At 47.9% G+C, this 22799-nt stretch overlaps 1 protein-coding gene across 2 annotated transcripts; it reads left to right on the top strand.

The window, feature by feature from the left end:
• Positions 1-1375: 1375 nt before the first annotated feature.
• On the top strand, positions 1376-22734 carry ppp2r3a (protein phosphatase 2, regulatory subunit B'', alpha). Of its 2 annotated transcripts, XM_085932582.1 has the most exons (14): positions 1376-1690; positions 10532-12398; positions 12465-13342; positions 18458-18766; positions 18858-18961; positions 19031-19133; positions 19379-19453; positions 19938-20181; positions 20258-20306; positions 20384-20473; positions 20542-20717; positions 20799-20917; positions 21018-21124; positions 21204-22734. In XM_085932582.1, the coding sequence occupies exons 2-14, from the start codon at positions 11024-11026 to the stop codon at positions 21298-21300; spliced, it is 3726 nt and encodes a 1241-aa protein (XP_085788708.1). In that variant the 5' UTR covers positions 1376-1690; positions 10532-11023; the 3' UTR covers positions 21301-22734. The 2 variants fall into 2 exon arrangements, with proteins under 2 accessions (XP_085788708.1, XP_085788707.1); XM_085932581.1 differs by having other exon boundaries at positions 10532-13342.
• The last annotated feature ends 65 nt before the right edge of the window (positions 22735-22799 follow it).

Here is a 22799-nt window from a genome sequence, read left to right as displayed (position 1 = left end):
CGAGCATAAAAAATGGCGTCTCCTTGTAGTCTGCGGTACGGAGGCCCCAATTTCAGGGGCGGCCTCGACTGGAATTACACTTAATGGTCATTTAACGCCACTAAATACAGGAGGCACGCGCTCTGGGTTTCTGTTTCAGGCTGCCTTGCGAACCCCCCCCCCCCCATTTTTGCACTCAGAAATGAATAAAAGTCTTTGAGGATGACTTCATTCAACACCCCATCAAAAGCAATTGGCATACTTCGGTCATCAAGCGCAAAATGGGATTTGAATTTTCTAAAATCCAATTTTCTCTAGTTGACTGAGTGAGGCTTTGAAGCTGAGTATTGTGCGACCATGCGGGTTATTGGGGAAAGTGGTAAACAACTTCATTCAATTGACTGGATCAAACATGAGACGAGGAGTAATAAATAAAATAAATAAATAAATCATGAATTCAGCACCGGAGAATTGTGGCGGTCGCATGATTTGAAATTGGTTGCACGGGGCGGCCGAGGGTGTTAAAAAAACGTAAATTGGCACGAACTGTCAGGATTGTCGTCGTCGTCACCGGAGCGGGCCTCACTGCTAACACAAATCTGGGAAAATCCATCCGTCTAGGTTGGGGGTCGGACATGAGGCCGACTGCATGCCTCAGCCCTGACCTTTGACCTTGTTGTGCCCGGGAGGAGAGGGGGGGGACATTTGGAGCTGTGAAAGTCATCACAGGGGGAGAGTTGGAGGTTGCTGAGAAGACACAACATCCAAGCTTCCTTTGCAGCCCCCTTCCCAAATGGGATAGCGATGTTGGGTCAACCCCCACCTTAAACTGTCAACCTCCCCGTTTGGCTTCAGCTGCTGCGCAGACAGCACGACAAGAAGCAGCTGTTGCGGCAGCAGCACTGCAAGCTGACCGGGATGCGCTTTGACATTCCAAACATTTGGAGTTGAATTGTGCCTGATGTTTAGGGGGGGCGTCAACGTGAAAAAAAAAAATGGATACAACGATGAGGCCAAGCAATTAAAATGCTGTCGACTTCAAATACGCGCGCCACGCCACGCCACGCCACGCAGCGACCGTGTTGTCCCTCTGCTTTGCGCGTATTTGTGTCATGCGAGGTGTCCTCAAGGCGAGGTGGCGAGTGACGCTCTCTGTTGCAATTTATGTCAGCAGCTTCCATTTCAGCTCATTGTCATCCCTCTGGAGTGTTTTTTTTTTTGGTGCTATGTACACAAAGTCTGCAGCAGCACTCTTCCTAACATGTTTTTTTTTTTTTTGCAAATGTATTTTCACTTGACATGAATACAAAGCAATTGTGAATGTGTCAGCAATGACTAAAAGTCTTTAAATTGCCAAGCTGACCAGCCTGTCCGTCACTCTCAACGAGCCCCCGCCCCGACGCGCTGCACACGGGAACTCCCCCTAAGTTCCCCCCGGTTCTCCTCACTCTCACTCGGCCCAGTCGCTCCAAGAGCTGTCACGCTCACAAAGGCTGACACGGAAACAAGCCCACCACGCGTGTGTTAGGTAGTCCACCCTCTAGTCGGGCTCTGCCGGTTCGCCGAGGATCTCCTTGCCGCTCGATTTTGCAGGTTTGCGGCGGTCGTGACTCGGCCAAGACAAGGAGGCGGCGGCGGCGACGGCGGAAAGAGCGAGCGGCTCGCCGGTGGAGGTGAAGGACGAGGTGGGGGGACAAAAAAGGGGGAAAAGGTAAGCGGCAATTTTGTCTTTACATTCCTTTCGCTCTCAAACTTTGCGAGGGGCTTTTTGCCATTGATTTTGAGGTTCCGACAACCAGGTTAGGTTCCCCCCCCCCCCAAGTGTTTAACCCGCCGGCTCTGACTCATATTTGTGCCCGGGTTGAGTGCGTGGAATTCGGCGTGCGCGCAAGCTCCCCCATGACTCTGTGGGGTGTCTCCTGTTGCGTTCAGGTAACTTTGGACATTATATTCTCACCTTGTCGTGATTGATCGGAGAGACCATCCCACGTTTATTGCATATCTGAATATTCTCCTGCAAAAATTGCTTGTTTTGTTGCGCCTGAAGTTGCACATGTGTCGTGGTGGGTTTGGATGCAAGTCGTATAAAATCCCACTCTGTTTCACCACACTCGAACGCCACATGGAGTTAAACCTGCAGGTGTGTCCGAGCGTCACATGCGTGTTTCCTTCAATTATGTTGTTTAAATGATGTGCGTGGGTGCATTTGCGTGCATGCGTGTGCGTGCGTGCGCGCGTGAGAAGGGATGTTTGTGGCGATTCCTTGTCAGATCCTGTGAGGTGGGGGTCAGTCACTAGGTCTCCTCTCTGGAATTCTCCTAGAATAGATTACAACCCCCCCCCCCCCGTTTGCACACACGGAAAATGAGTGACATATTCAGCCAGCGCATGTTCCGGAAGGAAAACAAAACTGGCCTTTGGTGACTCTCCTTCCTGGCATCTTCATGGATTTGTCTGTTGAGATGATGGGAACCTACCTCAGTGTGTGTGCAGTAATTTGAGCCTGGCTGGACCTTGCAATTGTGAAGGCCACTCAGGCTGTGTGTGTTCCTGTTTAACACATCAAGATCAAAGTATCAGTAAAGTGCTGCCGTGCTGTGTTTAAGGCTCGTTAGTGGTGGGAAACGACATGGAAACAAGCATGTGAGTTTGTGTACAGAGCCGCTGGCATCTTTTCCTTAAATCCACAATTTTAAGAGACGGAGACCCAAAAGATGGCCGGCCCCAAAGAATGGCGACCTTCCTATCTGGATTTGTTTGCCATGCCACTTTTCCCCTTGGCCAGCTCCCTTCAGGAGTGTTGGAATTTGGATGAACGCCTAATAAGTAAAAAAAAATAATACAGTATGTTTATTTACATGATGACATAACAGCTAACTTGTTGCGACGTATTTCGGTGGCTAACAGTTGTTATGTAACGTCGCCCGTAATGAGGGAATAATGTGTTTGAACTCAAATGGACACCGACCGCACCCTTGGGATTAAACCAACACCCTTCCCAGATTTGTCATTTGTCCAACACATTCACATAGTTGCTCCAAACAATGTGTGTTTTGTCAATATGTCGAATTGTGCCACCCGCTGTGAATTGAACGGGTAACGCACACACACACGCGAGCGTTGCGAAGCTGTTGCCTTACTCATCAGCGTGGAGCACAAGGTGATAATTGTGTCTGGCGTCTTTCGGGGACGTCGTAGTCATTCACATTTCCCAGTAGAATGTGTGTGGGCTCGGCTCGTATTCCGTGCACTGCTGCTAAAAATGAAGATGTCAAAAGCTAAGTTACAGTGTGTGTGTGTGTGTGTGTGTGTGTGTTGGCTGTCTAAACACAGTGGCTAATCATCTTCCGTGTCAGCAAGAGATCTTTGTTTACATTTTTTAGCATTGTGTTAAATGAAATTTTCGAGGAAGAGTACCATTTGGGGCTATTTGACTTTTCTCGGATCATGACACACACACACACACAGACAGAACATAGGATGTGTACTAAGCTCCAAGACACAAAGGGGTGATTCATACGTGTGTGTGTAGGAGGTTGACTCCTTGGCTCTTCCTTTTAAATCACCTTCAAAGGGCCGTGAGATCTGCTTTGGGAAAAACGCTGAAGGAAAGAAAGAAAGAATGAATGGATGGAAATAGGCTGAGTGAGGTAAATAAAATAAAAAAAAATAATCACTCACTGTTCCCTCATTGACTGGCTCCATTGTGGCGGCTGCGCCGATTGGTCGCCGCGCTTCTCGCCCGTCCCTGCACTCTGGAATGCGTTGCTCTCGCTTTTGATTGTCTTCTGTTGTCCACACTGGCTCTCTTTGTCCACACCACACACACCCGCAGTGAGTATCTGAACCCAACATTCCTCCCACTTCGGCCTGCACTTGCCAAGAAGGGAAAGAAAAAAAAAAAAGAAGCAGTAAATAGCAGTACCATTCACGGTCATGTTGGTGTGGTTTCTCCCTGGCCCCCACTTTAAGACACGGCCGGCTAAAAATATTTTATTGCCGTTTTTTAAAAAAAAAATTTATGAGTCTTACTCCCTCTGTCGCTTTGTGCGCGCTTATTACGTCTCTCATGCATAAAACATCATTTCCTATGCCTGAAGACAGAAAATTTTCCTTCCATTGCGATTGATGGAAAGTCAGTTACTGTTTTACTCCAAGCCTGCGGGTGTCAGTAGAGTGTTTCTAATTGACAGTGTGAATTGCCCGAATTTGTTTGTTGTGGCATCACAGGGAGATCAGAAAGTAGTTTGTTCATTTTATAATTAAAGAATAATCAAGTTAAAGTATCACAAATCGTGATTTGAAGCAAACATCGCTGTCTTCTGTGCGCTTAGCGCTAGCCAAAGCTAGCAGTCCCAAAAAGCGAATTGAATTACATAATGTGATTGTGTCGCTCACGGCTTTTCTCCAGTGGACAATTCAAACTCTGTTCTGCCTATTTATTATTTCATCTCGAGCGCAAACATTTGAACGAGTAATTTCTGCAAAGTACCGCAACGCTGTCACCTTCAGATGATGTCAAGCTTGCCCCTGCTTTGAAGGAAGGAGCGAGGCCGATGGAAGCCCCCTGGCCGGGCCTTACCACATCCTGAGTTGTGCAACAGACACGCTGCGAGCGTCTGGACTAAAATGACACCGGGCCACGGACTGCTTTTACTGCCCGCTGTGGCCAGACCATTCGTCTCATTCTCCACCGCAGTAGCAAAAAAGGAAGAGTGATACAACAGAGTAGGAAAGACCAGTAAATCTACCATGAAGACCGCAGAGGTCTTCGTCAGGCTTCGCTTTTCTTTCTTATGCCAGTCAGCATCTGAGGGCAGCTTAAGTACATTCACACGTGAGCCCGACTTGGAGTCCCGAACCTTTTCAGAGGCTTTTAGTGACAAGATGAAGACGTGGCTTTAATGAGTTCAATTGGCTAAAGATGGCAGAAAGGGGCCTCGAACGCACGCTGTCGACAAATGGCGCGGCAATTATTCTGCAATTATCCGCACGCACGGGGAGGCGTTGAGTGGTTAGTTGAGTATACGCTTATTAGTTTTCAGGCGTGGAATATATGCTGGTGATTTCTGACAAATGTTGGAGAAAAAATAAATGGCAAAATAAAAGACATGTCCCATTAAATTTAGCACAAATGGAAAACATTGTTGTGCACCGAGATGTTTTTTGCATTTAGTGGGAATTTCATCAATGCATCCTTGAGGTTGCCATGGTTGCAGACACTACCGGAACCCCCCCCCCACTTTGAAGGCTGGTGGGTGAGTCATTTTGGAGGCTGACGAAATCTCCTTTTCTTCTTTTTGATGCCATCAAAATGCTTTCACTTTCAACAGGTAGATTTTCCTTTTTGGTCCTCGTATGTGCGATGAAGACATCTAGCTGTAGTAGTCTTGACAAGTGGATGAATCACGCTGTGTGAACTTCCTGAAAACGCAAATAAATCACGCCTTTGTCAATACACACGGTCCTTCTACACAATTTTGAAGCTCTTTGGTGTTTTTTCATTTCAACCCAGCTGTTTTCTCAACTGTGTGACATTTGGAAAGTTTCCTTTAAAATCCCCTCGACATTTGCGTGGAAAAATTGTTTCCCCTGCTTCCCACCCACCCAGCTGTTTTTAAAAGGAACCGCGAGAGAGAACCGCCTAATAACAGTTTGCCGCTTATCCACATTCTCAACTTCATGTTTGTTCCACACTGGATGAGTTAGCTTAGCCTTGTTGCTAGCTCTTCAATTGCTAGCTAACTGTCCTTGTCACACCACAGGATAATCTCTCAAGATAATCTTTCAGAGAATTTCTTTACAGTGGGAATACTCAAGTTTGACCTGATAGCCTCAAATTACTTTAAGCTAGCGCTAGCCAAAACAAACAAAACAAAATTGCAGCTCCTGTCGCGGGAAATCGTTAAGATTGAATTTCTTAAAGACAAAGGAGTTTGTTATTGTGTGGATTGTTGCATTGTAAGGAAAATAATTTCAACTCCGCCCGCCCACATCACGGCTGGCGGCGTGTTTTTGGATGGCGGGCGACTCATCTGCTCTGCCAGTTGGTCAACCGCTCGCGGCTGAGCCAGAGCTGCGGGAAGCGAGTACGCGGTTATGCCGGGGCTGCGTACCGACACCCGTCACAACGTAGTTCTGGGATTTTACGAGCTAAAATGCCAGCCACCCAGTTTTTTCTCGCAGGCCTTTTTGACGGCCTCTTAGTTGGAAGGATGAAGGAACAAACATCACTTGGACGGTGTTGATGTGGTACATGTGTTGTCATGACTCTATAATTTCATCTTGGTCGCGTTGTGATTATGCAGTGATATACTGGAGACAATTCAAACTTGCAGTCATGGGAACCAGAATATAAAATAGTTTTCTGGGTCCTTGTTTTCTTCTTGTGTAGGCCCTGACCGTCGGAAGCCATTTTTGCTTTTAGGGTCCCGGCGGATCTTTAAGAAGTCTTTACCGGGAAGTTAATGAATCTAAAAATAAAATCTTAATTGCCATTGAGAATATCTTTGAAAAGGTCTTCAAAATTGTCCAATTGAGACCCAAGCAGGTGTCCTAAACGTAGGCCACGCTGACTAATAAAGCTATTTTGATCTTTGTCCTTTACCGACGTCAACATTTGATGATCATCTGGAGGATTGGCGATAAAACCGGAGCGCTCTAGCCTGCTCCTCGCTCGCTGCTTTAATTGTTGTTGACGAGAACTAGCCCAGTTGGAGAAGAGTCTAAACCAAAATAAGCAGCCTTGAAATATCACCAATTTGTCTCGGCATAAGTTCAAAGCATACTTTTAGCGCCGAGCTCCATCTTTTGTCGACAAAACTACAACTTTGAGACGGCGGTCTGACCTTTAAACCTTTCCATGTTTGCAAAACTGCGACCAAACTTGACTGTCGCGGCTTGTGTTTATGAATCCACGTCACGCCATCAAACTCATTGAAGGCTTTGCCTGTCAAAGTCATTCCAAGCATTTTGGAAGGCTTTGGGCCAGCCAGACGATTCCAGTGAAAGCGAGAGAAGGCGATCTAAGGTATCCATCATTTCGGCTGAATCAGGCTACCGAGGCTACCTTATCCTCTCTGGCGTCAGCTCCTATTTATAGGCCCCCAAAATGTTGACCCCCACCCCTTCCCCAAACCACCGCCTCCTCCTCTCAGGGCTTGAACGTAAAGCTGTCGTATATATTAATCACGCTCTTGAAGGGGTTGCCAGACGAACCGCGTTTTCCCTCGGGGGGTTGTTTTCGTCTGTCGCCGGGCGCTTAGAAATTCGGCGCTGATGGATCGCATATAGGAAAAGCGTCGACGTCGCTTCTGGAATGTGAGTACAAGACGGTTTTGCTTTTCCTATTATCGGACGTCGATGGGCTTTGTCAATGTTAAAACTTGCCCAATTTAAAACAGTTCAAAGAGTTTTGGGCTATTTGTAGGAATTCCCCCATGCTCCGCAGTCTCCACTTTGCTGCAGCACTCCGTTTCCTCAAAAGTGAAGTACAGGAGGCCGTTGGAAAAAAGCAAGCACCCAAACGATTTCCTTTACCATGTTTTTGTAGACAGCTGAGGTCAGTCGGCACTTAAAGCAAGAGTTCCATTGATCTCCATGCGAAGCATTTGAAGAAGCTGAGGTCATGTTGTTTGAGCTAAGCCATATTTTTCTCAACTCGTGCATTTTCGAGCCAGGATGGAATGGATTTTAACGGACGGGCCCCTTTGCTTCATTGTTGTGGAGTGAGCGCCGGACTCCTTTGCATTTTTGAAGTATCCGCCTTGGGTTCGCATTACACCGAGCGTGCGAGATGGCGAGTCGTTCGTCGTGAAGACTCGACGATTTAGCCCTTCTTGACGTTATGCTAATGTTGCAAGTTTGAGACACAAACTTTGGTGTGAGTGGGTGTTTTGTTTTTTTGTTTTTTTGCTCCAGCCGCGTGTAGGCGTTGGAATACTGTGTACTCGACCCGGTTTATATGGCCTTCAATAAAAAGTCCAATTTTAACACACCACAATTCTTTTTAATCTTGACACACAAATGTGCATATTTGAATCATCTTTTTTTTTTTTTTACTTGACATTGGCTGTGGCGATCCATAGTATGTTTTCCGTGTGTGTGTGTGTCCGTTTGCAATGAGTCACTGGCGTTGCAACCATTGTCTTTGTTCTCCTGTCACGCCAGCCCACTATCCTTTTCCTCCAGGTGTCAAAAACATGCCAGAAGCGTGTTTGCCTCCTTGTGTGTGTGTGTGTGTCAGTTCCTTCACTGGCATGTACAGTACATACTGTATCCCCCCCCCATGAGATCACTATGCTGAAAGCAGGCATGCCTATCGAGTGTGTGTGTGTGTGATGACAGCAGAGCCCCCCCCCATGTTGTGTCACATTATGGACGTCCAATAAGCCATCTTCAGACATAAATCTTTGCCATTTGTAGGGCCGCATTACAAACAGATGTGCGTAGCCATCAGCGCTCTCCTTTTACTGGATGCTAGCCGTGATTCCGTCCAAAGCCATTTGCAACATAGCTAGCAAGTTAGCTTAGCATTCCTGCAGTGAGGAAAACGCCAAGACTCGGTTACAGCTCCACAAGGATGCAAATTTTGTTTTTGTATTTTGGACCAGCTCGCAGCTGGTTAAAATAATAGCGCGAGCAACTTGATGGCGGTAAAGCCGTTGATGCATCCTCGACACCCGATTGATGACATTTCGGCCAAATCTTCCTGCACGTAACGTGGACACCGCACGTCCCTTCTTGTGTGTCTTTTCATGTGCTTCCTTTCTGATGTCTATTTAATGACACCGAGCTCAAGCTCAGCAGATGGCAATTAGAGCGGGCACAAGTCGAGACTTTTTTTTTTGGGTGAACAAGCGACCGAGATGAAATGCGGCTGACGATGAAAGACTCAAAGTTCCATACAAGGCAGCCTACAAATGGTTACAATAGAGACGCACACAAACGCACACATCCTCTGTTACTGGGCTATTTTCTTCCCCGGTGTTTAGAGGCTATTCTCGGACCAGTGTTTGTGCATGTGACCTAAGTTGCCCACCCTCCTCCTCCTTGGCAAAATGTCCGTCTGGCTTTTCATCTCAACTTCTGTATGTGTGTGTGTGTTTTCATCACAAGTGAGCAAGCCCATGTTGACACCTTCTGCTCCGTATCACACCTCAGCGTCTCCAGCCCCTGAAGGGCATTCCTCATCTTTTTGTTCTCGAATGATGGATTTTTGGAGGACATTTTCCTCCGACATTCGAAAGGCACCGATATATTATTTCCCGGATTGCCCGATGCCGATCCAATCGTAAATGTCTGAAAAGTTTGACGCCGTCGAGGTGAGAGTCCCGATTTAGATGAGGGTGCTGGAACATGATGGCTCTCCTCGCCGTCTCCGTGACAACGGGCGGTGGCGACAAGGGGTTTGTGGTTAGAAACCCTAATCTGCTCCTCGTATGACCCTCTGATGGACGGCAACAGCAGTGTCTGGCTTCACTGGCGCAGTCTAAACATGCACTTATATGGATTCTAATTCATTTCTGACCACGTCAGAAGACCTATTCTTCTTTCTTTTCTCTCCAAATGTCGTGCAGACGTGGTGTGCCGTTTTTGAAGAGGCCACTTGCGGATGGCCGCGCTGGTTTTTGGGACTGGAGAGTGTCAAAAGTGAGCTCTCTGCTCATTTACTCAGTCAGGGAAAGTTAGAAAGGAACTTGGATGCACTTGAAAGAAAAAAGCTTCGTCAGCAGTCTCGAAGAGCCGTTCATAAATCATTTTTAATCAATAAAAAAATAGACGGACGGATTCATGTTTATTTTGCTGTTTCTTTTTTGCACGCGCTATTCGTGCGCAGTCGCCTGCGCGTGTGTGCCTTTTAAGGCTTTTCGCGATAAGAAAAGCTGTGAGTCAGGCTGCCTAAAAACATCCTTTTCCTTGCTCGCCCTCCTCACTTCCCCAAAGAGTAAATTTGGTGCGTCTATCCGATCCTTCGGGGCCGCTTGCTCATAATGAGGTGTGGAGCTATTCACACGGTCTTTCTCCAGAGGCGTGCGCGTGCGCGTGCGCGCGCGCGTCTCGGGCTTCATAATAACGTCTCAACTCTCGTGCACAGCAGTTGCTCGGGTGGCTTCCAGCGTCCCGTTTACGCATGTTGATTTATTATGTATGGGAATGTGCTGAGTCTCGGGAAGAGAAGAATGAGAGTGAGACAAATGCCATTTTCAAGCTACTGAAAAGATCATTTTCTATGAGCTACAATTTACATTACCCTTGACTTTAAAATGTGACTTGGGACAGATGGAGTTTTATTGTCTTGTTGCTATTAAGAAAAAAAAAAAAAAAAAAAGAAGCCCTATGGCAAGGCATATGCTAGCAATCGGTTTGAAAGGTTTCAAATGTGTCACGTCGCAGGTATTTGTCCTATTTTATAGCTCTGTGATGACTAAACGATAAGAATTTGGATTTTATTGCTCATCAGCGTGCACATTTGATAGTCCTATCAAGTTTTTGCAGTATTCACAATTGATAGACTAATGAGTCCCCCCCACCCCCTGCATATCCCCCCCAGGTCAGAGAAGCCCAACACGAGAGGCTGGAGAAACGAGAGTGACGGCAGACTTCCAGACGCAACATAAGCGGAGCGAGAAGAGGGCAGTGGGCCATCTGCTCTCGCTCCCCTGCTATTCTGCAGCTGTGGCCGCCGAGTCAGCAACTACGTCTCGGCTGCCTGGGGACTTTTAAAAGGAGGAGGAGAGAAAGGATTTCTTCCAGCCAGCCACGGACCCGCCAAGTCCGGAGCCATGCTGAAGCCTCGCTGGCAGCGCCGGAGGCCCGCGGGGGCCCAGCTGGATGTTCCGCCGCCACCGCCGCCGTCTTGCCTCGCTGTCATTAGCGGATAACGAGCTGCCACGGGAGAGGAAGCGGAGAAGCGACCCGTGGAGCCCAGAACCAGAACCTCGCAGCTGTTATTGAGATCCCCATCTTCACAACGGGACTTTTTAAAAATTGGACATTTTTTTCTTGTATGCCCTGACGGATTAGTTCGGTGACATCGGTCACCATGGCGGCAGCGTACCGTGTGGTGGTGAGCAGCGTGAGCTGCTACAACAGCGTGGTGGTGGACCGACGCAAGCATTCTCACGCTGTGCACTATTGCTCGGGCCCGTGCAGGACGCTCTCGCAAGGGCTGGAATGTTCCGTGGCCCATCACGGCACCTGCTCGGAGCTGCTGGTCGCGCCGGACTCGCCCGTCAGGTGCTTGAGCGGCCAACATCACGCTAGGACCAGTGACTGCGGTGCTCTGGAGAGGGCGGGAAGCAATGGAAATTTGTATATCGGTGAAGAGGGCAACGCCTGGCGAGGAAAAAAGTTGCCCATTGGCGGAGGATCGACGGGCAACCTGAGCTGCGGCACCTACGGAAGTCTCAAAGACATCACGGAAGAAGCCATCAATCTGGCCAGCGGGAAGCTCAAAGAGTTTTCCTTCGACAAGCTACGTCTCTCCTCTTCCAGCCATGTCACCTTCCGGAAAGGTCGTAAGGTCCGCCCCGACTCCTTCAGCCGTCGCTCCACCGATCTGGAGATCATCTACGGCCACTTCAGCTCCAGTAACGCGTCGACAAACGGCGCCGCCGTCCCGCCCGCCGACGAAAACTCTCCGCCGCTTTTTGAGACGAAATTGAAGGGCGGTTCGTCGGCCGTTACGAAACTAAACGCTTCAAGCGGCATCGGGTCGCTGGAGCAAAGTGTCAACACTCTGGCTTCTCTTTACCGCAACACTCTCGGGGAGGAGAACTTGATTGCCCGTCTGCTGGAGAAAACGTGGGGCGAGGCGGCTGCCGCCGGCGGCGGGGAGGACATCCGCGCCTGCCTCGACATCCTGCTCAAATGCTCGGAAGACCTGAAGAAGTGCACTGACATCATCAAGCAGTGCATCCGACGCAAAGCCGGCGGAGGTCCCCAGGATGGAGGTGCCAGTCCCGACAGCGTGTACCGGGCTTTGATGACCCAACTCAGCATGTATCTGAAGAGACTACCTTTGGAGCTGGAAGGAATCGGAGGTGGCGGACAGGGCGGCGGGCACGGCGATCTGACGGAGCTGGTCAACAGTCTCCACTCGCTCCAACAAGCGCCCTTCTCGCCCATATTCGGCGGCGAGCAACCTCCGCGTTACGAGGACGTGGTGCGTTCGCCTCCCAACGCAAAGCCCGCTCCTCACGTTTCCGTCCAGAGCTCGCCACCCAAAGCACTCACCAACGGACTCCAGCATTCACATCCCCCTTCACCCGTCACGCATCACAACCTGTTCCCCGCTCCCGTCACGAGTTCTCCGTCCAGTCCCACGCACTCTCCGTCCCGTCTCGGAGTCTCGCCGACGCCGCCTCCGGGATCCCCCATGGAGGCGCTTTACATCGAGGAGGAAGAAGTCGATACAGGTAAGACGTCTGGACGGGTCGCATCTCCCAGAAACAAAATACGGAATTCATTTCTTTCTCGTTTAGACTCGTGCGGCATCGGCCACACCCCCGCGAGGCCTTCGACGAACGCTCCGGCGCACCGGAACGACGACATTGACAAACTGCTGATGGATTTGGAGAATCTATCTCAGAGCATGAGCAACCCCAGGAGTACCGAGCCACCGCTTCCGGTCAAAACCCGCAAGCGAGGCGGCGGCGGAGGCCTTGGGATGGTGTCCGCCGAAGCTCAGCCCAAAATCTCCCAGTTCCAAAAGAAAACCAGCCACCCGACAGTGAACGGCACCAGTTCCAAAGCCCCTCAGGGAGAGAGCCGCAATGTTCTCGCTGGTGACGAGCCGGAGGACGGCGCCTTACTCTTGAGAATCTTGGAGAGCATTGAGAGTTTTGCCCAGGAGTTGGTGGACTCGGGGGCGGGGAGCACCGGGAGCGCCGAGAGGAGCAGCGGCAAGGAACGCGAGGTGATGAAGCTCCTGCAAGGTACGCTGGCCTCCACCGGCAGGCCCGACGTTGACGGTTCCGCCGGACAAATTGATCCGGCAGACCGTCCGGCGGAAACGGAAACCGCTCCGGCCGTACCTCCAAAGCTCTCCGCCCGAACACCCTCAGTTCCGCCTCCCGTCACGCCAAAAGTTGCGGACGAAGAAGTTCGCACGGCGACGTCCGCGCATCCGCCGACCCCCGAGGCCGCATCGGCGAAAACAAAGGACGGTGTTTCCGAAGCCCCTTCGCTCCATCCCAAATCCTACCTTGCGCCTCCTGCCGGTCCGGGGAACGACGCCGCGCTCAAAGTCCCGCCCACCAGCCCGACCGTGGTCGTCGAGAGAGATCCGGTCGGGGACGTTCCGGCTTTGAGGGAGACGGGCTCAACTCTGCTCATCCAGCAGACTCCCGAAGTGATCAGGGTGAGCGTCAATCCTGTTATTCTCCTCTCCAGATTTGTCGTGTTACGAGAATTTTTGTTTGTAATTGCTGTTGGATCGTTGACCATAATTGATAGTTACTGATGAATAGCGGTAATTAGCCACTCGTCGGCGCTTTGACGCACTCAACGGAATGAACGTGAGAGGCTTGAAATATACATTTCGGGCTTTCAAGCCATCCCGCCTCATGTCCTGTTGATGTCAAAACATTTTGGAGGTTGTCATGGTTACTGACAGCCAGAACTCAATAATAACAGTACCTGAGTGCATCGTTAATAACTGATTCCAGGAATTTGTCCAAATACTGGATAAGTGTCCCTCAGTCACCTCCGGCCACGTAGTCAGCCTGCGATGAGCCAACACTTCACCCTTGCCATTGGCCCGCATGCTTCGAGTATTTTGGGCGTGTTGAGTAACACTTGTTGCCGTGTGGCGCCGCGACCCAATCGGAGGCGCTCGATGGAGGGTGCGACGCCTTCGTAGGGGGTTGTCTGTTGCCACCACCGGTGTTAAGTGTATGCTTAGCCTGCTTGCTCCCCTGGCGGGTGGGGGGGGGGGGCACCTAAATCTGTCCGCCCCCCCCCCCCTGTACTATGGCATCTCGCTAACAGACTCGCTGTCGCCACAGTGTAAATGGACCTGAGCGTGTGCCACTTGCCTTATTGTGTTTCTCTCCTTCTGTTGCCATGCTTGAAATATTTCCCAAAAAATAATTGAGTTTTATTTTAGGTCCATATTATTCCCTATATCTGGTTACATTGCCATTGGATTTTTATGAGTCCGAATCCCCTGACCTAAACCCAAACGGCGCCCGCAGGCGACGTCAAATTGGAGGCAGGCTCTTCTGCTCGGCGGGAGGTCGTAAGCGGAGCCGCCGCCATGTGCCCGTGCTTCACATTTGTGTTTTATAGGCGGGCGGGAATCTAAGGAGGCCTTTTAACGATTTGGCGGGCTCACTGATCCGATTTAAGTGCGCCCCCCCTTCGTTGGCCGTGACCCTTAACTTGATAAGGCAATTTTGGCGCCTGTACATTTCAACACAGGCAAAGGTGTCACGATGTGCACGTCAACTCCAAAAAGGCTGATGGCTCTATTAAGACCAGCGCTTCTTCAAATATATACGTATGAAGGAGAAAATTGAAAGAGTTGAGTTCCAGATTCTCTTTTTCCTTCTCCAGCCTAGTCAACTGTTGACAGCTCAGCCCGCCGCGTTTTGGCACAAAGGATTTTTTTTGGGGGGGGGAGGGGATGAAAGGGGAGCTTAGGAAAAGTATGCCGATAGGAAGGTAATAACTGTCTGTCAGAGAAGGCACGAGGAGAGGATTTGCACAAAAATAATTTATACAGGCAGGGATATTAACGGGTGGAGTCCACGTAGTTTGGGGGCCGGGGTGGGGGGGGGGGGCTTTCCAGCACTCTGCTTGGCTGGAGGATGACATCACTCCTTCTACAGGAAATGAGGTCACAGGAGGAACACGTGCCAAGTGGGGGAAGACGCTTGTTTGGATTAAATGCGCAAGTTCAAGGCCCGGCAAGCGTGCTTTGTAAAGAGACATTTTTATTAATTGAAGGAAAATGAAATTCTGGGTCCAGACCAAAATACTTGATGGATTTGTGTGAATTGGAACAACCCTTACTCACAAGGACAGAGAGCACATGAGCTCTTTTCCAATGTCGGTCACAATCCAAAATTGAGGTGCAACACTTGGCACCCGGCCGGCGCTCTGCTCGTACTGGTAGCTGTTAAGCCGCTGACATCATCGCTCGGCCCAGCCCAACCCGTCCCGGCCCGGCCCGTCCCGGCTCGCCGCGCCCACTGCAGCCTGGGATGTCCTCCAAACGGCTGTTCCCACTTTAGCGTCAAACTTTTTTTTTTCAAGCGAGTCACCTTTTCATCTGGAAGCTTTTAACTCAGCTGGAGGCTGTGTTACCATGGCAACTAGCAAAACATGTTTTGGAGCATCAGAGGTGGGAGGGAGGGAGGTAGGGAGGGAGGCTTTGCGGGACTCCCCCACTCTACATGATGGGACTCCCTCCCAAGAGCTCGCTGTTTTGGGAAAGGCGTTTTTATTTTTTTTACAGACAAGCAAAGTTGTGATTGTACAAGCAAAATATTTGACCTGATCTCCATTCGGGTTTTCTCTTCACTGTTACAGTCAGATTGCGACTCACTTATAAATGAGATTGAAAGCCATTTATTGCAAATAATAATTTAAATCATATCATATTTGTTTCGTATACAGCATTACAAATTTAAAAAAATAAAATAAATACAAGAATAAGTGGTTTGGAAAATTGACGGATGGATAGAATTTAGAATTGTGTTAAAACATAGCCAGAATTTGTTTCTCGGTACCAAGTGGTCGTCTACTGCCTTCTAGTGGGTGTTTCAAAACTAGTCGGTCTGGTCTTTAGCTCCATCTAGTGGACATTCTGCCAAATAACAACAACCAGATTAAAAAAATAGACGACGTAAAACACATTTAAAACAATCAACTTCACGTTGAGATCATTTTGAAAAACCATGTGACTTAAACGCTTACAAGGAACTTATCATATCTGCTTTATTTCTGTTCCCAGATACTCAAACTTTATTTGGAATCTTCCTTGTGGCTAATATTTCAAGTTTAAGTCGACATAACGTGCCACAATAAAGACATTGATTTTGAATGAAAGCCCAACCAGAAATTTGAAGGCATATGTGGAAGCTCTCAGACTTTAGTGGAGGCTGTGGAAAATCTTTGCTTGCTGACTAGCGGGCGACAACCACAACAAACCTCTTTGATGACTTTAGCGTTTCCCGAGCGTGGTTTCGAGTCGTCTGAAGAAACCATCAGCCTGGCCTCCATCTCCCCGATGGGTCGTTGGTCCGTCTGGCTCTCTGGAAAGCCAAATGAAAGCCGTATTATCATTAGATATGAACCACAAATCCTTTTTGACCTTGAATGCCTTTTTTTTTTTTTCATCTGCACTCTTTGCCCTTGAGGTGATACCTTTTAAAGTGTTCAATTTGGAATACTCACTTGTAATGCTAATTGACTTCCTGTCTTTGTCATTGCCTGGAATCTGCCTAGTAGCGCCCTAGGCGAAAATAACGCGGATCATTTTACACACAGCCGCCAGGCACTCCGAGCAGGTGCTTTCGGAAGTAGCACACAATTCTCTACTTCCCTTAGAAGTGGCGCACACAGTTGGCACTGCGGAACAGCTGAACGAATATTCCCCATCATGCGTTCAATGGGCTGACTCGCCTGTCGCCGTATCGCGGCGTGAAAAGTGCGCACCTGTCGTCTTGTCCTTCTACGACTTACGCTATGATCGTATTCATAAAAACAGATTTGGAGAAATATGATCATCGGTTAATGCCCTGCCACATTTGATTCATAACTATTTTTCCTTATATTTATGATCAAGCAAATCAAGTCACGTGCAGCATTCCGATAAATAGATTTGAGTCGACGTAACGTCCTCTTTGCATGGCGCTCGTTTGTTGATTGTCACAAGATATTGGGATTCATGTTTCCTCCTGCAGCACATCAGGAAAAGTCTGTTTGTGTGCGTGTGTGTGTGTGTGTGTGTGTGTGTGTGTGTGTGTGTGTGTGTGTGTGTGTGTGTGTGTGTGTGTGTGTGTGTGTGTGTGTGTGTGTGTGTGTGTGTGTGTGTGTGTGTGTGTGTGTGTGTGTGTGTGTGTGTGTGGGATTGGTATGCGACCTTGGCTTCAGTACAGAGTGGAGTTGTTCCAAAGTATTCAGCAGGGGTGCGCACAGCGGAGTTACCCGAAAAAAAACACAAGGTTGTATCTGGAAAAGTCACTAGCACACGTTAGATATTTAAATTTTTTTTTAACCATGACCGTAAATATGCTTACAAACAAATCTTTAATGAGTCATTTTTGCATCAACTTTGTCCGAAATGTTGCTGTGACCGCTAGAGGGCGCCAGATTATCCGCTAAACTCACTTGTGCGAGAAAAAAAAAAAAAGAGGGGAAAGGTGTTTATTCCTTTAGCAGATTGCGAGAAGGTTGTTTTTCTTTTGGAATGTGCACACAGCTGCATCGCAGACATTTGTGACATTCATTGGACATTTTATTAGGTACACTGTCTAAATCCAAGGGAAAAAAAAACCCATAGTAAATCTGTAAAAGTGCTCATCATGGTGAGTAAGGCAGTAATCCAGTTTCAGGAGCAGGTGACAAAGTTCCTGGAACTTTACTGACGTGTCATTCACTGATTCATCACGCCGTCTCAAAATTACCTCTTTGGAAATAGTTCCTCTTTGATTGCCCCGCCCATTCACATGGAAGTGGCCTTTGCTGAATGGGGGGGGGGTCTCAAAACGCCGCCCCCCCCCTGCCTCCTTCTCAATCGGTGAACTGCGTGTTGCCCGACTCTAGCATGGCTCAAGTTTCTCGGTGCGCTCGGTTCTGAACCTAGCTTGGGACTAGAAAGACCTGTGTGAGGGGGACACTGCAGGGTTTGCTCCCCCCCTCGGATGGTAGATCATGCCCGGGTGGTCTTCTTGCAGCGGAACCTTGCATACTGGATTACTACCACAGATTCCGGAGGGAAAGATTCTGGGCTACTTTCTGGAGCTTTTTTTTCGGAACCCTAACTGGAGTTTGGCGGGAGGGGGCGTTTTTGCATGCGGAGACCCCCGACCATGATGATCAAGGAGACGTCATTGCGCCGGGACCCCGATCTGAGGGGTGAGCTGGCCTTTCTGGCGCGGGGCTGTGATTTTGTCTTGCCGTCGCGATTCAAGAAAAGACTCAAGTCTTTTCAGCAACAGCAGGAGCAACAGGTCAGACACGCAAAACAAAAATGTATCCAATATCTTGCTGCTTTTCTCATGAACGACATGCTGGGAACGACAAACTATTCTGAGGGAGATACCAGCAGGTTATTAATAGACGGGAGGCGCAGGAATAGAGTGATAGAATGAATGGGGGGGGGAGTGTTACAGCTGTCAGCCTCAATATGTGCAAAATGGCCACTGGAAGGAAATTTTGCAAGCTAACAACTTCCTGTTTCATGTTTGTTGTTTTGCATCTACTAGATACGATATTTCGCATATCACGCTCCTCATTTCTACTTCAGGTCCAGTCCAAAGCGGAGAAGAAACCCGGCACGCCACCCCCGGCCCCCGCCCAGGCGTCCACCGTCCCGCATGCCCCATCGCACCGCTCGCCCAGCCCGCCGCCAGCAGCTTCGGTGGTCATCTCCCCTCCTCCTCCTCCTCCCCCTCCTCCTCCTGCCATCAACATTCCCAGGTTCTACTTCCCAAGTGGGCTTCCTGCCGCCGGCCCGCCGGCCAACCACGACGCGGCCGTCGCCGCCATCGAAGAGACCTTCGCCGAGTTTGAGGAAGAGAAAGCCGACATTTACGAAATGAGCAAGGTCGCTAAGGTAATGATTGTAACATGCGGGTGATATCAAAAGTCTAGATTTATGTGATTTACGAGAAAAGGTCAAAGGACAAATTGTTTCCCCCCCACAGGTGTGCGATTGTCCACTGTACTGGAAGGCGGCCATGTTCTACGGCGCCGGCGGCGAGAGGACGGGCTTTGTCTCCGTTCACTCCTTCATCGCCACTTGGAGGAAGTAGGTTGCATTTGCGGCCGATCGGAATCGAAGTGGCGGAAATGCTAACGCGGCTCGGCGCTCTTGCAGGTTGTTGCACGGTTGCCACGACGACGCCTCAAAGTTTGTCAACCTGCTCGCCAAACCCGGCTGTCAGTACCTGGAGCAGGAGGACTTCATTCCTCTTCTGCAGGTCAGCTCTTCTACTTTACTTGATGTCAGCCTCCACAATAAAATAAACACCTTACCATACCTTAATTAGCCGTTGCTGATTTTATTGACTATATATTGAGTTATATTGAGTATATTTTATACGGCATAGACTATTTTATTTTATGTCAAATTATTTTAAGTCGGTAGCAGTCTTAGTAGTATTTTTAAATGATATTTTAGATTTAAATTTTCATTAAATATTACAACTTGTCTTTTTTTATTTAGGACATCGTGGATACGCATCCTGGACTCACATTTCTAAAAGACGCACCCGAATTTCATTCCCGCTACATCACAACGGTAATTGATAAATAAAAAATACTAAAAGGTTTACGTGTGTGTGCCTGTGCCAGGTGTGATGCTTTGAAAAACATCATGGAAACTCTGATGGCTAGTCATGCCTCGTATGCAGCACCCCCCCCCCCCCATGGCCTCTTCCATGCCCATATTAGGACACTTCCTTCCGTGGAGTCCAGCTCACCGGTTTTATATTCATGTCTGTGACACATTAGCTGCATGCTACGTGAACCAGGAAGTGGCTCAGCGTCATTCTGAAACTTTTTGAATGGATTTTAAAATGGACATTTGGTTTCTTTCAAAAAATGAATTTTAAAGAACAAGTCAAGTCAAGTCAAGTCAAGTTTATTTGTATAGCCCTAAATCACAAGCAGTCTCAAAGGGCTTCACATAGACAATCAATTGACAATAATTCTCAAAGCAAGCAAAAACCAAAGAATATTGGGAACATTAAATCCTATTTCTAATAGTGGTGTATTACTGGCAGGTCATCCAGCGGATCTTTTACGTGGTGAACCGTTCGTGGACGGGCCGCGTGTCCATGACGGAACTGCGGCGCAGCAACTTCCTGCAGACGCTGGCGCTGCTGGAGGAGGAGGACGACATCAACCAGATCACCGACTACTTCTCCTACGAGCACTTCTACGTCATCTACTGCAAGTTCTGGGAGCTGGACGGCGACCACGACCTCTACATCGACCACAAGGACCTGGCCCGATACAACGACCACGGTGAGACGCTTTGACACATTTGTCACAAAATGGCCGCCTTTGTTTACACGCACCGTCCTCTGCTGTCCTCCCTCAGCGTCCTCCAACAGAATCATCGAGCGGTTGTTCTCGGGCGCCGTGACCCGGTAAGCGTTAAACGGGAGCAAGTGAGCCCGATCGCTATGACGACGGAATTAAAGGTGTCTGTGTGATTGGTCGCCAGGGGCAACACCGTGCAGAGAGAAGGTCGCATGAGCTACGCTGACTTTGTCTGGTTTCTCCTTTCTGAAGAGGACAAGAAAAATCCAACTAGGTGAGAATGAGATTTTTTGCCTTTTTTTTGCGGCCATGCCAAAAGCTAAGTCACCATTCGCCTTCCAGCATCGAGTACTGGTTCCGTTGCATGGACGTGGACGGCGACGGCGCTCTGTCCATGTACGAGTTGGAGTACTTCTACGAAGAGCAGTGTGAGCGCATGGAGCGAATGGGCATCGAACCGCTGCCCTTCCAAGACCTGTTGTGTCAAATGCTCGACTTGGTCAAACCAGAGAGTCCGGGTAAATGTCAAGTGGGACGTTTTCCCTCAGCCACCCTTGCTTCACCTTAACACGTCACGCCATTTTTATTTTTTTGTCCAGGCAAAATCACGCTGAGTGACCTGAAGCGTTGCCGCATGGCTCACATCTTCTTTGACACCTTCTTCAACCTAGAGAAATACTTGGACCACGAACAGAGAGATCCCTTTGCTGTGCAGAAGGTGAGCACAAATAGTGGGCCATTGTGGTGCAAGTGGCCATCATTTTGTAGCAAGGAAAATTTTGCGGGTTTTCTTATTAAAACTCACGTGGCCCTTCCAGGACCTCGACAGCGACGGTCCAGAGCCGTCCGACTGGGATAAGTACGCCTCGGAAGAGTACGAGATATTGGTGGCGGAGGAGACTGCCAACGAGCAGATTCACGAAGGGTATCGGCGCAAATAATCTCCTCTAATCTTCATTCAAGGAGTTTGATCAGCTCGCTAAAGTTCTGAAATGTGATTCCAGGTCATTTGAGGACGACTATGACCTGGACGATCTCCAGGTGCCGGCTGAAATCGGGAATAAGATGGAAAAACTGGTCATTTCGGATCTGACGGCGTGAAAATGGCCATTGATGGATGCGCTCCATCCAAACGGACAGAAAATAGAATATGGACATCCGTTTTATGATGATGACTCTTTTTTTTTTTTTTTTTTTTCCCCCTCAGTGAAGATGGACTCACAACAAAACGGATGAGTGAGACATTGATAAGCTCTTATAGAAAAAAAAAGCTATACAGAAGACGAATGTATTTTATTTTTTTTATCAAACATTGACAATCATGCGCAGACACATCACATAACACGCAAAAAAAACTAATTTACTCAAGTCTTTAGGTTTTTTTGCATGACTTTGGAAAGATTTTATTAACATGTAAATGTTCATGCAATATTTTTAGTGAGTTTTTTTTTTTTTTTTTAATTGCAATTTTTTTCATAAAATGTATGCAAAATCTAACAAAAATATTTTCACAAGGCTTAATAGATTTTACCTGAAAATGTTGACTGAAAAATTTGGCCCAAACACACTTTTTTCAAAATTTTTGCACGACTTTAGAGATTTTGGCTCATTTCTGAATTTGGGGGTTTATTTTATTTTTCAAAGAAGCTGTTATTTATTCTTTTATCTTATCTTATCTTTGTTGTTGTTGCCAAAGAAATTTTATTTAAGCTCTTCATTGCAACTACACACTCACCGGACACTTTATTAAGTACACCTACATAGCCTTCATGTAGCCAAATACAGTGTTAGTGCTCTTGGTTTATTACGCGAAATGAAAAATAAAAAAAATCAAATTATAATGTGCAGGTGAACCAAATGCTGTGTCCAGGGAGTGAGTGTCAATTTCAGTCCCTTTAGTTCCTATTTAATATCCACAAATGAACATGTGTGTAAATATGCCTTTTATAACAATTCTAATGCTCAACATGCACAGTGCAGCTACACAATATCATGAAAAAAAAAAAACCAGGTTCATTGATGCGTGCTTGTTGTGTTAACACAGCTTAGAGATTGTGTGCTTGGGAATCTAGAGGTGTGTGTTTATGGCTTTGTGTCCATTTCTGTAGCTACATAGCCACTGTAAATGTGCCTGGCTATGTCTTTATTGATCATCATTATTATTATTATTATAGTAATAATAATAATAGTAACAAGAAGCCATTTTAAATGTCTTTTTTTTTACATGATTTTTATTGCAGTGCCACTGTGTGGCTCGAATTCAATTTTATCTGGTGTGTGTGTGTAACTGACAATCATTACGACTAACTCCACACAAGCACACATTGGATGTCAGTTATGTCAAGCCATGTCAGGACTTTTATTCTGAAACTACTGTGAGAGGAAGTGAGTTAGCCTTTATTTGGATGAGCTTCCTAACATTAGGGTTTGTGTAGCAGGCATGTTTTTTTTTTTTTTTTTGGATTCCCTGTTTAGTTTGTGGCATTGGCTGCTTTGGTTTGAAGCTCAAAAGGTTCAAATAAAGACATTTGCGAACGAGAGAGTCATTTTTAAAATGTCCAATAAAGTGACGGTTTACAATTAAAGATGCAAACACCATC

This window comes from Syngnathus leptorhynchus, chromosome 15 (assembly GCF_054491065.1).
Source record: "Syngnathus leptorhynchus isolate UIUO chromosome 15, UIUO_Slep, whole genome shotgun sequence".
Taxonomy (NCBI): domain Eukaryota; kingdom Metazoa; phylum Chordata; class Actinopteri; order Syngnathiformes; family Syngnathidae; genus Syngnathus; species Syngnathus leptorhynchus.
This window is presented reverse-complemented; position numbering and strand designations above follow the sequence as displayed.